Raw genomic sequence first — 12,936 nt, forward strand, 5'->3', positions numbered from 1 at the left:
TGGCCCGGCGGCGGGGGAAGGAGGAGGGGGCAGAACTTCCGGGAGATTGGGCCATTCCCCTCCTCTCCCCTGAAAGGTGCCAAATGTGGCCCCGGGGAGGAAGCATATTGGCGAGTTCCACTTTTGGGTGGAACTCTGCTTTAGGTTAAGACTTCGTTTTTCTGGCTTTTAAATTCTATACTTAAAACTGTTTTTCTCTCTGCTACTCTATTAAGGCTGGACACTGCAACAACATGCAAAAAGCTAGAGAACTGTGGGATAACATCATGACCAAAGGAAATTCAAAATTTGCCAATATGTGGTTGGAGTACTACAACCTAGAGAGGCAAGTATAAATGATCTGCGCAGGATAGCATTTTTTTTTTTTTTTTTTTTTGTATGTTGGTGGAATAGCTCCTTTCCTTGGAGATACCTGGTTTGATATTTAATGACACACTTGAGCTCCATCCTCGGGCGGCAATCTATACTACTCCTGCAGCCTCCTGGGTTATGTTGCATTAAGATCCCAGGAGACTGCACGAGCAGGGACTTATAATTCTTGCTTTTGTGAGAATGGCTGCAGGGGAAGGGGGAAAGACCAGGGTAGGAAAAAAGATCTAATCAAAGAGTGAAGGCCCGATTTAAGTACTGTATATACTCGAATATAAGCTGAGTTTTTTAGGGCTGAAAATGCACCCCTCGGCTTATACTCGAGTCAGTGGGTACCTGAAGGGATGCGAGCGTCCATTTTTTAAAAGTCGCGGCTTCCCACTGGTCCCTTCCGTAATAGGCGTTTTTCAGCAGACACTGTGTTTAATGTTCCACCTATCATGGACGTTCTCTTGTCCGAGGATGAAAAGACGTCCGTGATTGGCGGAACACTGAACACAGTGTCTGCTGGGAAACTGAGTCCGGGGATGAGAAGACGTCCGTGATAGGCTGCTGGGAAACGACCATTGCGGAACGGGACCAGCCGGAGACAATGAATGGACGCCCGCAGCCTGTCAAGAATTTCAGGTACACTGACTTGGACACAGTGAGGTGGCAATGGGCACAGTGAGGCATGCAAATGGGCATGGTTGACCCTCTCTTCCGCTTACAGTAGCTGCTGCATTCTCACCCTAGGCTTATACTCGAATCAATAAGTTTTCCCAGTTTTTGGGGTAAAATTGGGTACCTTGGCTTATATTCGAGTATATATGGTAACTATTATTGTGAATAAATTGTGAAGAAAGGCAGCCTGTCATGGGTCCCAGTGCCTCCAATGATGGTCTCTTTTTATAAATCAATGAGATTTTTCTGTGCATGCAAAGATCGATGGGAGATTTTGCAGTGCAATACTGTCAGAAATTAGAAGATAAAAACTTTCATAGTAGTTGTAATTATTAGGCATCATCTCTTCTATCATATTTTCTTTTTACTTATTTTTCAAAATTGCTTCTAGTTCCTGCATGTGCAAGCTGTAGATGTGTAGCATTTAGAACACATTGCATTATGGAATTCTTTATAAACGATCTGTTTTTACAGAGCTCATGGAGATATTCAGCACTGCAGGAAAGCCTTGCATAGGGCTGTCATGTGCACGTCAGACTACCCTGAACATGTGTGTGAGGTTCTTCTTCTTCTGGAGAGAATAGAAGGTGGGTTGTGTTTCCGTGGCAAACAAGTAACAAAGATTTTATGCTTCTCATTTATTGTCAAACATCAAAGTTTGTTTTATCCACCATTGCAGGGACATTGGAGGACTGGGATACAGCTGTTCAGAAAACGGAAATGAGACTTACACGCGTCAGTGAGCAGCGTGCAAAGGTCAGGTCGTTCTGGAAGATGTCGCTATGTTTACTTTCTCATTTGCTGTAGTGTACCAATGATTTTTTTTTTTTTTCCAATTTATACTAAATGAGGTCTCCTTTTTATTACGCCACAGGCTGCCAAGAAGGAAGCAATAGTAGCCAGGCAAGAAGAAGAGAAAGCAGAAAATAGGAAAAAGTCACGAGCAGAGAAAAAAGCAAAGAAGGTGAAAAAGGCAAAACCAGGAGATAAACGCAAAGCGGAGGAGGAGGATGAAGAGGATGAAGAATGGGGGGAGGAGGCTGGTGAGTGTTATCTTTTGTAGTTCCTGGATAAGTAGTCACTTTTTGTTCAATGAATAAGCACCATCTAGTTACTGACACAATCATTACTGTGCGATCAGCTTCTGCAGTCATAATCACACTTGCATTACCGCATTACCAAATTACAGACTTATTAGTCGATATACAGTATATTAAAATTTTCTTTCAAGGAGGATTCATATTAGAGCTGCACGAATAATCGTGAAGAATCAAAATCCTGGTCTTTTCCCCTTCCCGATCGTTCTCTCTAACAAGTGCAGAGAGTTCTCACAGCTGGATAAACAAAATCCAGGCAGCCTGCCAAGTTTTAATACAATAAGTGGAAACAAAGTATTTCTTCGTTCTTTTATCAAAGGAAAGAACTGGGTAGATGAAGGAAGTTTAACCATTTAAAGACCAAACCTTTTCTGACTTTGTTGCTTACAAGTAAAAAAATCATTATTTTCTGCTATAAATTTACTTGGAACACCCAAACCTGATATATATTTTTTTTAGCAGAGCACAAGAGAATAAAATGGTGGTTGTTGCAATATTTTATGTCACACTGTGTTTTTGCGCAGCGTTTTTTCAAACACAATTTAAAAAAAAAAAAACTAAACAGCAAAGTTAGCCCAATTTTTTTTTTTTTTTTGTATAATGTGAAAGAAGATGTTACACCACGAGAATCGTGATCTTTATTCTAAGCAAAAAAAAATTATGATTTTCATTTAAGCCATAATCACGCAGCTCTAACTCGTATCTATTTTTTAAGTCACAAATCATGTTGCCATTGTCATGCCCGTATATAATCATGTTAACCATGGTTCTACACAGTACAGATGCATTGGTTTCCCGTTAACAAGCTTAACTCTGTGCCTTTTGGTTTGTGAAAAAGGGAGTTTCCTCCTGATGAATTTGTACAAATACCCTAAAACTATCGCTGCTATTGGCTAAGGGCATAGCCAATACAATCAAGCTATTTTCACTGCCCAGTAATTATCCGAGAACCGACATTAAAAGCTTCTGATCCCCTAAATTCTGGTGTTCTCTGATTTGGCTGTTTTTTTTGTTTTTGTTTTCCCTATACAACCTCCGTGCTTTACTAATGGTTAATAAGTCTGTCCATCATAGCTGGTAGCAGAGTAATGTTCTCAACCTAGCACGCTAATAGGAGTTTGAGATATTCTATCCAGGCCAGCAAATAACTTGACATTAAAGATGCAGAAAGCTACACTATTTTGAAGTATTGTTTGAACGGAACAATAAAAACGGGATCAACGGTATGATGATGAATTTCTTTGATTTTAGTAAATCATGTCTGGACCGTTTTTGCGTTTTGTATTTTGCAGCAGAGCAGCCCAGCAAGAAACACAAAGGAGAAGATGAGCTGGAAGACGATGAGAACGATGAGATGGAGACTGAAATTGGACTGTTTGGCCGGAGTACCACCTCTAGGGCTCAAACTTCAGCCAAGCCCAAGCCCAAGCCCAAGCCCTCTACCACAAAGGAGCCTCCAAAGATTCCGCATGATACAAACAAGGACAATATAACTGTGTTTGTCAGCAATCTGCCCTTTAATATGTCTGATCCAGATAAGCAGCTTAGGAATGTCTTCTCTAGCTGTGGGGAGATCACTGACGTCAGAGTTATCTATAACAACAAAGGCACCTTCCGTGGATATTGTTATGTTCAGTTTACAGATGAAAAAAGTGCTCTGGATGCACTGAAAATAGATCGGCAGGAGATGAATGGAAGGCCGATGTTTGTCTCCCCGTGTGTAGACAAGAGCAAGAAGCCAGACTTTAAGGTTTGTATGTGATGTGTAATCGATCTGTAATTGACATATACTCAATCTGTTGAAAATGTATACATGATTCTAAGGCCACTCTACATTTAATGAGTTTAAAAGGTGAATTTGGTTACATTATAGTGGATGCTTTGCCTGAAGAAAAGTTTTGTAGGTGGGGAAGTAATTCACTAATTTTCTGTTATTTATAGTGTATGTTTCCCCCCCCCCCCCCACCCCATATGTGCACTGTTTATGACAACTTCGGCGGCTGGTTAGCAAGTAGTTAAAAGTTCAATTTCAGTCTTCAGGTGACACCAAGCTATGCAGTAGAATAACGTCCTTACAGGATGTCTAACAAGCCAACCTCAATGCTCTGTTTAATTGGGCATCTATGTGGCAAATGAGGTTTAATGTTGATAATAGTAAAGTTTTGCACTAAGAATGCATACATACTAGGGGGAATACAACTGGGGAAATTGATGGTAGAGAAGGATTTGGGGGTTTTGGTAGATCATAGGCTCAATAATAATAATATCTGCGGTTTCCAAAGCAAGCAAAGTCCTTTCTTGTATTAAAAGAGGTATGGACTCCAGAGAGAGAGATATATACAATTTTGCCCCTGTACAAATCAATAGTAAGACCTCATCTGGAATATGCAGTTCAGTTTTGGGCACCAGTTCTCAAAAAGGATATCGGGGAACTGGAGAAAGTGCAGAGAAGGACAACCAAACTGATAAGAGGAATGGAGGATCTCGGCTATGAGGAAAGATTAGAGGAACTGAATTTATTCACTCTTGAGAAGAGGAGATTAAGGGTGGATATGATCAACATGTACAAATATATAAGGGGTCCATATAGTGAACTTGGTGTTGAGTTATTCACTTTAAGGTCCTCGGATTTCATCTCCAAATACTGAAAGTTTTCACAGAAAGAGCTGTGAAAATGTGGAACGGACTCCCTCCAGAGGTGGTTCTGGCCAGCTCAGTAGATTGCTTTAAGAAAGGCCTGGATTCTTTCCTAAATGTACATAATATAACTGAGTACTGACATTTATAGGTAAACTTGATCCTGGGAAAATCTGATTGCCTCTGGTGGGATCAGGAAGGATTTTTTTCCACTTCCTTTGGATCAATTGTCAATTTTTTTTTTGGTTGAACTAGATGGATTTTTAACCTAACTATATAAATCTCAAAGTTGGCCGTATGGGACGAATAGAGGGACCAACAGGTGTGCAATAAATGTACAAATTATTGAATTGGTAGCAAGAAGTTGATAAAAAAAACCCTGATGGTGCTGAGGGCTAAACATTTTTCTACCCCAAGTAAAGGAAAGAGATTACACAACCCACCGAAATTACACAAAGAAACACCCAAAGTCTCACACCATCTATGTATCTTGTGGGAGGTAGATTTGTGGGAGGGAAATCTTGTGGGAGGTAGATTTACGAGTTTTAAGCATGGTGAGGGTAGCAAAATCCACAATGCTTCTATCTCAGAAGTTAATCTGGAAGAGGCCACAGAGCATTGGCTAACCAATAAACAAGGTCTTAGTATCACACTCAAAAAAAGCCATTTCAGAACGAAGAGACTAACAGGAATGCCCTCGTGTTTGATTTTGTGAACTAGAGGAGGTAGTGGCTAAAGTCTAGGGAAGGCATGTATCAGGGCACATTGATTCCATGGCGCCACCAAGGTGCCATCAGATCCTGTGCCCTGGAGAAAAATCTGTCCAGTTTATTGTTGAATTGAGATGTTGGCAGATCCACGTCTGCCATCTTCCAATGCAGACATAGAGTATATGTTGAAAATCCTGCCTTTAGCAGAATATTAACACTCGTTCGGTACACCATCATTTTGGTATTAACTACATATTTCACTTATTTAGGTGTTCAAGTATAGTACTGCTTTGGAGAAACACAAGTTGTTTGTTTCTGGGCTACCATTTTCTTGCACCACGGAAGAAGTGGAAAAAGTCTTCAAAGAACATGGCACTATCAAACAGATCCGGCTAGTGACCAATCGCTCGGGGAAGCCAAAGGTAATCTATATATATCGGGCAGAAAGTGGTTACATATAAAACATGTAAATGTATTGTGTGTTGGATGAACTTTGAGCATTGGGAATAGGAGGTTGGATCCCATATGTATATGGTAAACTTGACAAAGTGCACTTTCAAGATAGTTTATTTTATTTGAAAGCTTACATTGATAAACAATTGCTAAAGTATTATGTTTGTGTACAATGAGCTTCTAACTCTTTGCGTGTACATCAATTTTTTTTAGTTTTGCAAAGCTTTTAAAGCTGATTTTTTTTTTTTTTTTTTTTTTTTTTACTTTTCAATTATTATTTTTTTAACAAGAAATGTACTTTTCTATTTAAAGGGACTTGCATATGTTGAATATGAAAATGAGGCACAGGCCTCACAAGCTGTGATGAAACTGGATGGTACCAAGATTAAGGACAACACAATTCAAGTGGCAATTAGCAATCCTCCTATGAGAAAACATCCAGAAGCCCTAGAAACTGCACAGTTTAATAGGCCTATGATGCCAAGACAAATCTATGGAGCGTAAGTATAAGTCGTTTAAAGAAACCCTCCCCTTATTTGTTCTAAATGGCAAATTTATATGCTGTAACATTTTTTTTTTTTTTTATTAAACATTCATCAATAACTGAGAAAAAGGTAACCCCCTCCCCATGCTGGTCATCTTGGTAATTCCCAATTTAAGCCCTTTCTCAGGCCACAAAGCCTCCTTCTCAGAATCTTTTCAGCCAACCAGTGTGCCCTCCCACGCATTCATATGGAGCACTTCACTCATTTCAATAGAAAGTCTTTTTATTGGCTATGCTTGGTCCTCCAATCAATTTCATGGAGCTTGCAGCCAAGATGTGTGTTAGGCGCCAACCCAAAGATTAACATTTTCTTTATTATTAAAGATTAACATAGCCCTGTTGCTAAGTGTATGCCATTATCAAAATGTTCAGCATGTGCAAGGAAACGCTAAGGGATACTCTCACTGAAAATAATTTATTTGACTAGCCGTTTGTGTGTATTGTTGGCAATTCCCTGGGATCCCCCGTATTTTATTTTTTTTTAAATATAAAAAAAAAAAATGCCCCCTCATTAGATATACCTCTAAAGCAGACCATTGGGAGGCATTTCCAAGTACGAAGGGTATCATGGTGATATATTTAAGGGCTGATGGGTGCATGGTAGGGCCTCTCCTCTGGATTTTCCCAAGCCGTATTTTTGGAAGATGCTGAAGTCGAGAGGGTCAGCATAATGGGCAGGCAACTAGCATATTTCCCTCCTAACAGGTTTAACATTGAAGAGGGTTCGAGAAGCAGCCCATAATATTGTAAACCTTTTTTTTATTTTTTGTTCATAGAAGAGGAAAAGGAAGAACCCAAGTGTCCCTTTTACCCCGTTCCCTGCACCGTCAGAGTGCTCCAGCAGCCACAAAAACTGAAAATGGCACCCCTCAAGCACAGTCGGGGTCTTTGCCAGGAGGTGAAGGGGAGCCTCAAAAAATGTCAAATGCAGACTTTGCCCGATTGATGCTTCGAAAGTAACCAGAAGACCAGAATATGCATCATGGGGAAAATGTGAAGAGAAATACTTTTTTGTTTTACGGTTTATTTTATTTTTTCTAGTTAAACTTTGACTTTCCTTTTTATGTTTTAATAGCACAGACTGCAGGCTTCCTCGTTTCCCTCATATTGAGGCAGGCAAGGCAATGTAGAGGCAGCTATATTGGTCTGATTTGGATATGTTTTTACACCTGTTTTTTGCTCGCATATTATTGCGAAGACCACAGTGGAGCAAGCCCAAAATGGGTATTTTTATATGTATTACTTTCCATGTCATGTGTTTTTTGTTTCCCCTCAGAATTCACAAGTTTTTTTGTGTTGGACAAAACTGGATTAAAATATTTGCCGTTACGCCGGCGCAAGTTTGAGATTCTATCATTGGAGCACAGAGGGAGGAGCGTGATGGGAGAGTCGGGATCGAGATGTGTGAAGGCGCGCGGCAGCTGTACATGCTGAGCGCGTCCTAACCGCTCTGACCACCCAGCGGTATGAAGATCTAGTGCCGCCAGCCTGTCCAGATCTCGTCCGCTCCCCGAACTCCCCGAGATGTCCCGCAGCGGCCGCGCTCACCACGGGGGAGACATGAGACATGCGATGCGAGGGAGACTAATCCGTCCCAGCTGATACCGCCGTCACACCGCCCTCCACCGTCCTTCACACCGCCCGTCATACCGCCCGTCTTACAGCTCGCCCGCCCGCTTGCAAGATCCCAGCGTGCTGCACACTGTCTTAGGAAGCTGGTCTGAAGCAGGACTCAGGTACTCTGTATCCCCAGTCTGTCTATTAGGTTGCTGGAATGCTGAGCGCTGGAACATTGTTTTTGTCGCTGTTTTGCTGCGCTGTCATGCTGCCACACTCTGCTACTCTGGTACTGCTCTAATACTGCTCTAATACTGCTACTCTAACATTTTGATATTAAAAATTGATACTAGAACTCTAATGCAGACTGACTAAAGCTGAGCTCGTCTGAGACTAGTCACCTGAGAGGAAGGACTGACTGACAGAGCTTATAGCCAGCCTTAGGCAGCTCTAGGTCCGCCATAGAGCATACTATAGAGCAGCCTGAAGACAGCTTACATGCAGGTAGATGCGGTTTCAACCCGCCCCCCACATTATTTGATCATTATTTGATCAGAGCGAATACATAGGGGTTCACCCTGTCTACCTCCTACCTGAGACCCCAAAAAAAAAAAAAAAAAAACGCAGCAAAGAGTGGATTGATTGGGCCGGGTTGGGGATAGCAGGGATTAGGTACACGGATTTCCCCCCCCCCCTATGGGGGACCCTGGAATACCTGCGGTTTATTCAGCATACCTGGCGATTTTTATATCTTTCTCCCCTTATCTACTATATCTCTATAACATGTTCGCTGCTACACTGGGACAGCTGTAGCTCTACTCGGCTTTACCCTGCTTATTCAGGAAGATCTTTTCTAGATGGAAAACATTATAAGAATACTTTAATTGCAGGCTGCTGGTACTGTTTGTGACTTCCTTTTGCTTCTGCTTTTTTTTGGGTGAGGGGAGATAATTAAAACCTGTTATACTATTGTTTGAGGATATCACGAACAATGTTACTAACAATTTGACTAACAACCATCAACCACTAACCTTCTCGGCCACACGGACCCCGCTTAAAAAAAAAAAAAAAAAAAAAAAAATGTCAGTTTAAGTGTTATTGCTTGCTCTAAATTAGCATACACTGATATAGACCAGTGCAGCGGATAGGTGGTAGATTTAGGTGGATACCGGGTGGTTAATTGATACAACAGCTATACAGCTAAAGAGGGTTTGGCGGGTTCCAGCTCTAATTAACAGTGAGTGGTGGAGGGAATAAAATTGTTGGGTTGAATGTCTGGTACCCATCTTGCACTCATGAAAGTATTTACCTGCGACAGTGCGGAGAAGCTGCCACGGATAATATCAGTGGTATTTTCCACAGTCTTGACTATACTGTAATACACCACCCGGCCCCTGGAGGAGTGCAGGAAATCTAAGATATGGTTCCATACAGGTGTTTCTAAACGTCCATGACAGTTCCTGAGGTGAAAGTAGAGCATACAGAACGTATCCAGGAGTGATTTAGCTCAATATTAATATTACCCGCTAAGTAAGCATACCCTAGGCTGTACTTGGGGTCCCCCAGGAAGGAGTACATATAGGGAGCTGCTCTCCATGAACTCAAAGATGAAGGGCAGATCAGGGAGAGGAGTGATCGCAAACATTCCTAGAACAAGCGTAAGTCCCGGATCCATAAGAAAATATATAATACAGGAAGGAGGAAAAGCTAGCCCTATTAATAAAGCGAGTACTAAAACAAACTCTGACTCTACCAGCCTGCTGAGAGAAGAACTAGAGGAAGAAGGAGAAATGGAAACTAGACAAAAAAAGCAACAACTGACGAAAGGGGACTTAGCAGAGATGCTAGCAAGCATGGAACTAAGACTAGAGTCCTCTATAAAAGGAGAAATAAATATCCTGAGGGAAGACATGAAACACATGCTGCAAAGAGTGGAGGAAGTAGAAGAAAGAATGGATTGTCATAGTTTAGAATTAAAAGGCTTAAAGAAACAAGTGGAAGAAATATCTAGAGAACAGAGATACATGAGGTACAAAATGGAGGACCAGGAGAATAGGAATAGAAGAAAGAACATAAGGATTAGAGGCCTACCGGAACAATCAGGGGAAGACAACCTACAAGAACAAATGGACGAGATCTTCGGTCATATGTTGGGTACAAAAGATGTCACAAACAAAATCAAGTTTGAAAGGATACACCGGATCAGAAAACCACCAGAAGTAGGGGTAGAGGTTCCAAGAGACGTTATAGCTAGATTTCATAACTATCAAGACAAGGAATTAATAAATAGATATATGAAAGCTAACCAACCGACCAAATATAGAGAGACTAGTTTACAGGTCTTTCCAGATCTATCAGGGGAAACGTTATCTCGGAGAAGAACTTTAAAACCACTACTGGATGTACTTAAATCACAAAATATCCAGTACACATGGGGCTTCCCGGCTTGTTTGACAGGCCGCAAAGATGGCCGTGCAGCAACACTAAGATTCCCAGAGGAGACCCCAAATTTCTGTAGAAGATTGGACATAGACCTAATCGAGATCCCAGGATGGTGGGAGAGATCAGAGCAAACAGATAGTCCAGAAGAAGCTCAGGCTTGGCAACCGGTTTGGAAAAGACCACCGGGAAGAAAGAAATAGTAGAGAGAGATCGAAAGAGGGGGAGGTATAGAAGAGAAGTGGGAGTTTGGTAAAAGAGGGAAATGAACTAGAGGGAGGAAAGGGACAAAGAAATTATAGAAGGGAAAAAAAAAAAAAAAAAAATTAAAAAAAAAAAAAAAAAAAAAAAAAAAAGAAGGGATGAAAGAATATTGCATCCGGTTAGGGATTAGAAATGTAGGGGGGCGGACATGAGGGGAGATTCGGGGGGGGATAGAGCTGGATGGGGTGAATTCGGGTGGACAGATCACTCGATCTCTGTATCCTATCAGAGCTCAACCTCTAGGAGGATGAGCTGGGGGCCGGGAAAAGGAAAGGAGGGCCACAGCCAAGGGCCTCAACGAGGCCAGTATTTCCTCCAAGGGATAGGGGAGAGGGAAGGGAGGGGGGGTAGGGGGGGGTGGGAAGGAGATAGAGGGGGGTAGAGAAGATAGGGAGGGGGAGGGAATAGTAGAAAGGAAGGGGGGACTCCAGAAGGCCGCTAATATATTTAGAAGGATACGCAAAAAAAAAAAACACCTATGATAAACATAATATCTTATAATGTTAGGGGCCTAAATGCACCCATAAAACGCGCAAATGTAATGAAGGAGCTTAGTTTATTAAAGAGTGATGTGATGATGCTACAGGAGACTCATCTCACTGTAGAGACAAACCGCAAAAATATGACGCAATTTCACCCGTTATGGTTTTTTGGGGACTCTCCAATAAGTCGAGCGAAAGGGGTCGCGATAGGCTTTGCCAAAGAGATCAAGTTCATAGTAGAGGATAAAAAGGTAGATCCAGAGGGAAGATATTTGTTCCTTAGAGGAAAATTGAACGGAACGGAAATCTCATTTGCAAATATATACTGCCCAAATAAGAATCCCATCCGCTATGTAATAAAAATGATAACAGATTTTATGGAATTCAAACGGGGAATAGCTATAATAGGAGGGGACTTTAATTTCCATATGGATCCAGATACGGATAGTACGTCTCGTGCACAGGGGACGGGAATGGCCTGGAGAAACAAATTGAAAAAAAAACTCCATCAGTCTCAATTAGTAGATGTATGGAGGATACAACATAACAAACAGCGGGATTACACATTCCGCTCCCCTGTACACGAGACCTACTCAAGGATCGATTTTTTTTTGGTGGAGCATAGGTATCTAGAAAAAATAAATAACTCTAGCATAGGAATAGTAACCTTCTCTGACCACGCGCCAGTCTCACTGCAACTAAAAATAGGGGAGAGACAGGAAAATAATAGGAAGTGGAGGCTCAATGAAGAACTCCTGCTTGATAAAGAAATAGAAATTAGATTAAAAACGGAAATGGAGGAGTTTTTCGAAATAAACTCAACAGGAGATGTTTCGGAAGCCATAGTATGGGAGACCCACAAGGCGTTTATGCGCGGAGTGTTAATCAAGACGGGGGCGGAAAAAAAAAAGGAAGGATAAGAATATCAGAACAACACTCATAAAAGAAATTCACAAGCTAGAACAACAACATAAACATGACAGAACTAAAGAAATTTTATTAAATTTAAATATCAAAAGAGAGGAGTTAAGAGAGCAAATAGAACAAGAAACAAGAAGTACGTTTAATCAAGTGAAGAAAGAGAGGTATCTCTGGGACAACAAACCAGGGAAACACTTAGCAAATTTATTAAAAAAAAAAAAAAAGCGTAAATTATATTGAGAAAATACAAACAAGTCGAGGGGAAGTAGTTCATAAAACTAGTGAAATACTAGAGAGTTTTAAAGAATATTATGAAAAACTATATTCAATCAAGAATCAGGAGACAATGGAAGAACTAGGATTAAGGGAAAAAAACATAAACACATTTTTAAATGAAATAGAATGGGAGGTAATATCCGAGGAGAATTTTAATAAGCTCGAAGCCCCGATCTCAGAAAATGAAATCAGAGAAATAATCAAAAATGCCCCAAATGGTAAAAGTCCAGGACCGGACGGCCTAACTGCTCTTTATTATAAAAAGTTTATAGATATTCTGGCCCCTAAAATGTGTTCGTATATGAATGGCTTAGGCGAGAAGTGGAACATGGGTAAAGAAGCCATTGAGGCTACCATTACTTTAATTTTGAAAGAGGGGAAGGATAGTACACTTTGCTCGAATTATAGACCGATCTCTCTTTTGAACTGCGATACCAAGATTTTTTCTAAAATAATAGCAGAGCGGATGAAGGGAATAATGAAGGATCTGATCCACCCCGACCAGGTTGGTTTTGTACCAGGAC

At 41.0% G+C, this 12,936-nt stretch overlaps 1 protein-coding gene across 1 annotated transcript in view; it reads left to right on the forward strand.

The window, feature by feature from the left end:
• SART3 (spliceosome associated factor 3, U4/U6 recycling protein) overlaps positions 1–7,801 on the forward strand; it is a 38,125-nt gene extending 30,324 nt beyond the window's left edge. The window contains exons 12-19 of the mRNA XM_040351896.1: positions 216–325; positions 1,507–1,619; positions 1,712–1,788; positions 1,907–2,075; positions 3,422–3,879; positions 5,746–5,898; positions 6,242–6,429; positions 7,250–7,801. Of these exons, the coding sequence (XP_040207830.1) occupies positions 216–325; positions 1,507–1,619; positions 1,712–1,788; positions 1,907–2,075; positions 3,422–3,879; positions 5,746–5,898; positions 6,242–6,429; positions 7,250–7,433 (1,452 nt within the window). The 3' untranslated portion in view covers positions 7,434–7,801. The remainder of the gene's footprint in view (positions 1–215; positions 326–1,506; positions 1,620–1,711; positions 1,789–1,906; positions 2,076–3,421; positions 3,880–5,745; positions 5,899–6,241; positions 6,430–7,249) is intronic.
• The last annotated feature ends 5,135 nt before the right edge of the window (positions 7,802–12,936 follow it).

Source organism: Rana temporaria, chromosome 1, assembly GCF_905171775.1.
Source record: "Rana temporaria chromosome 1, aRanTem1.1, whole genome shotgun sequence".
Taxonomy (NCBI): domain Eukaryota; kingdom Metazoa; phylum Chordata; class Amphibia; order Anura; family Ranidae; genus Rana; species Rana temporaria.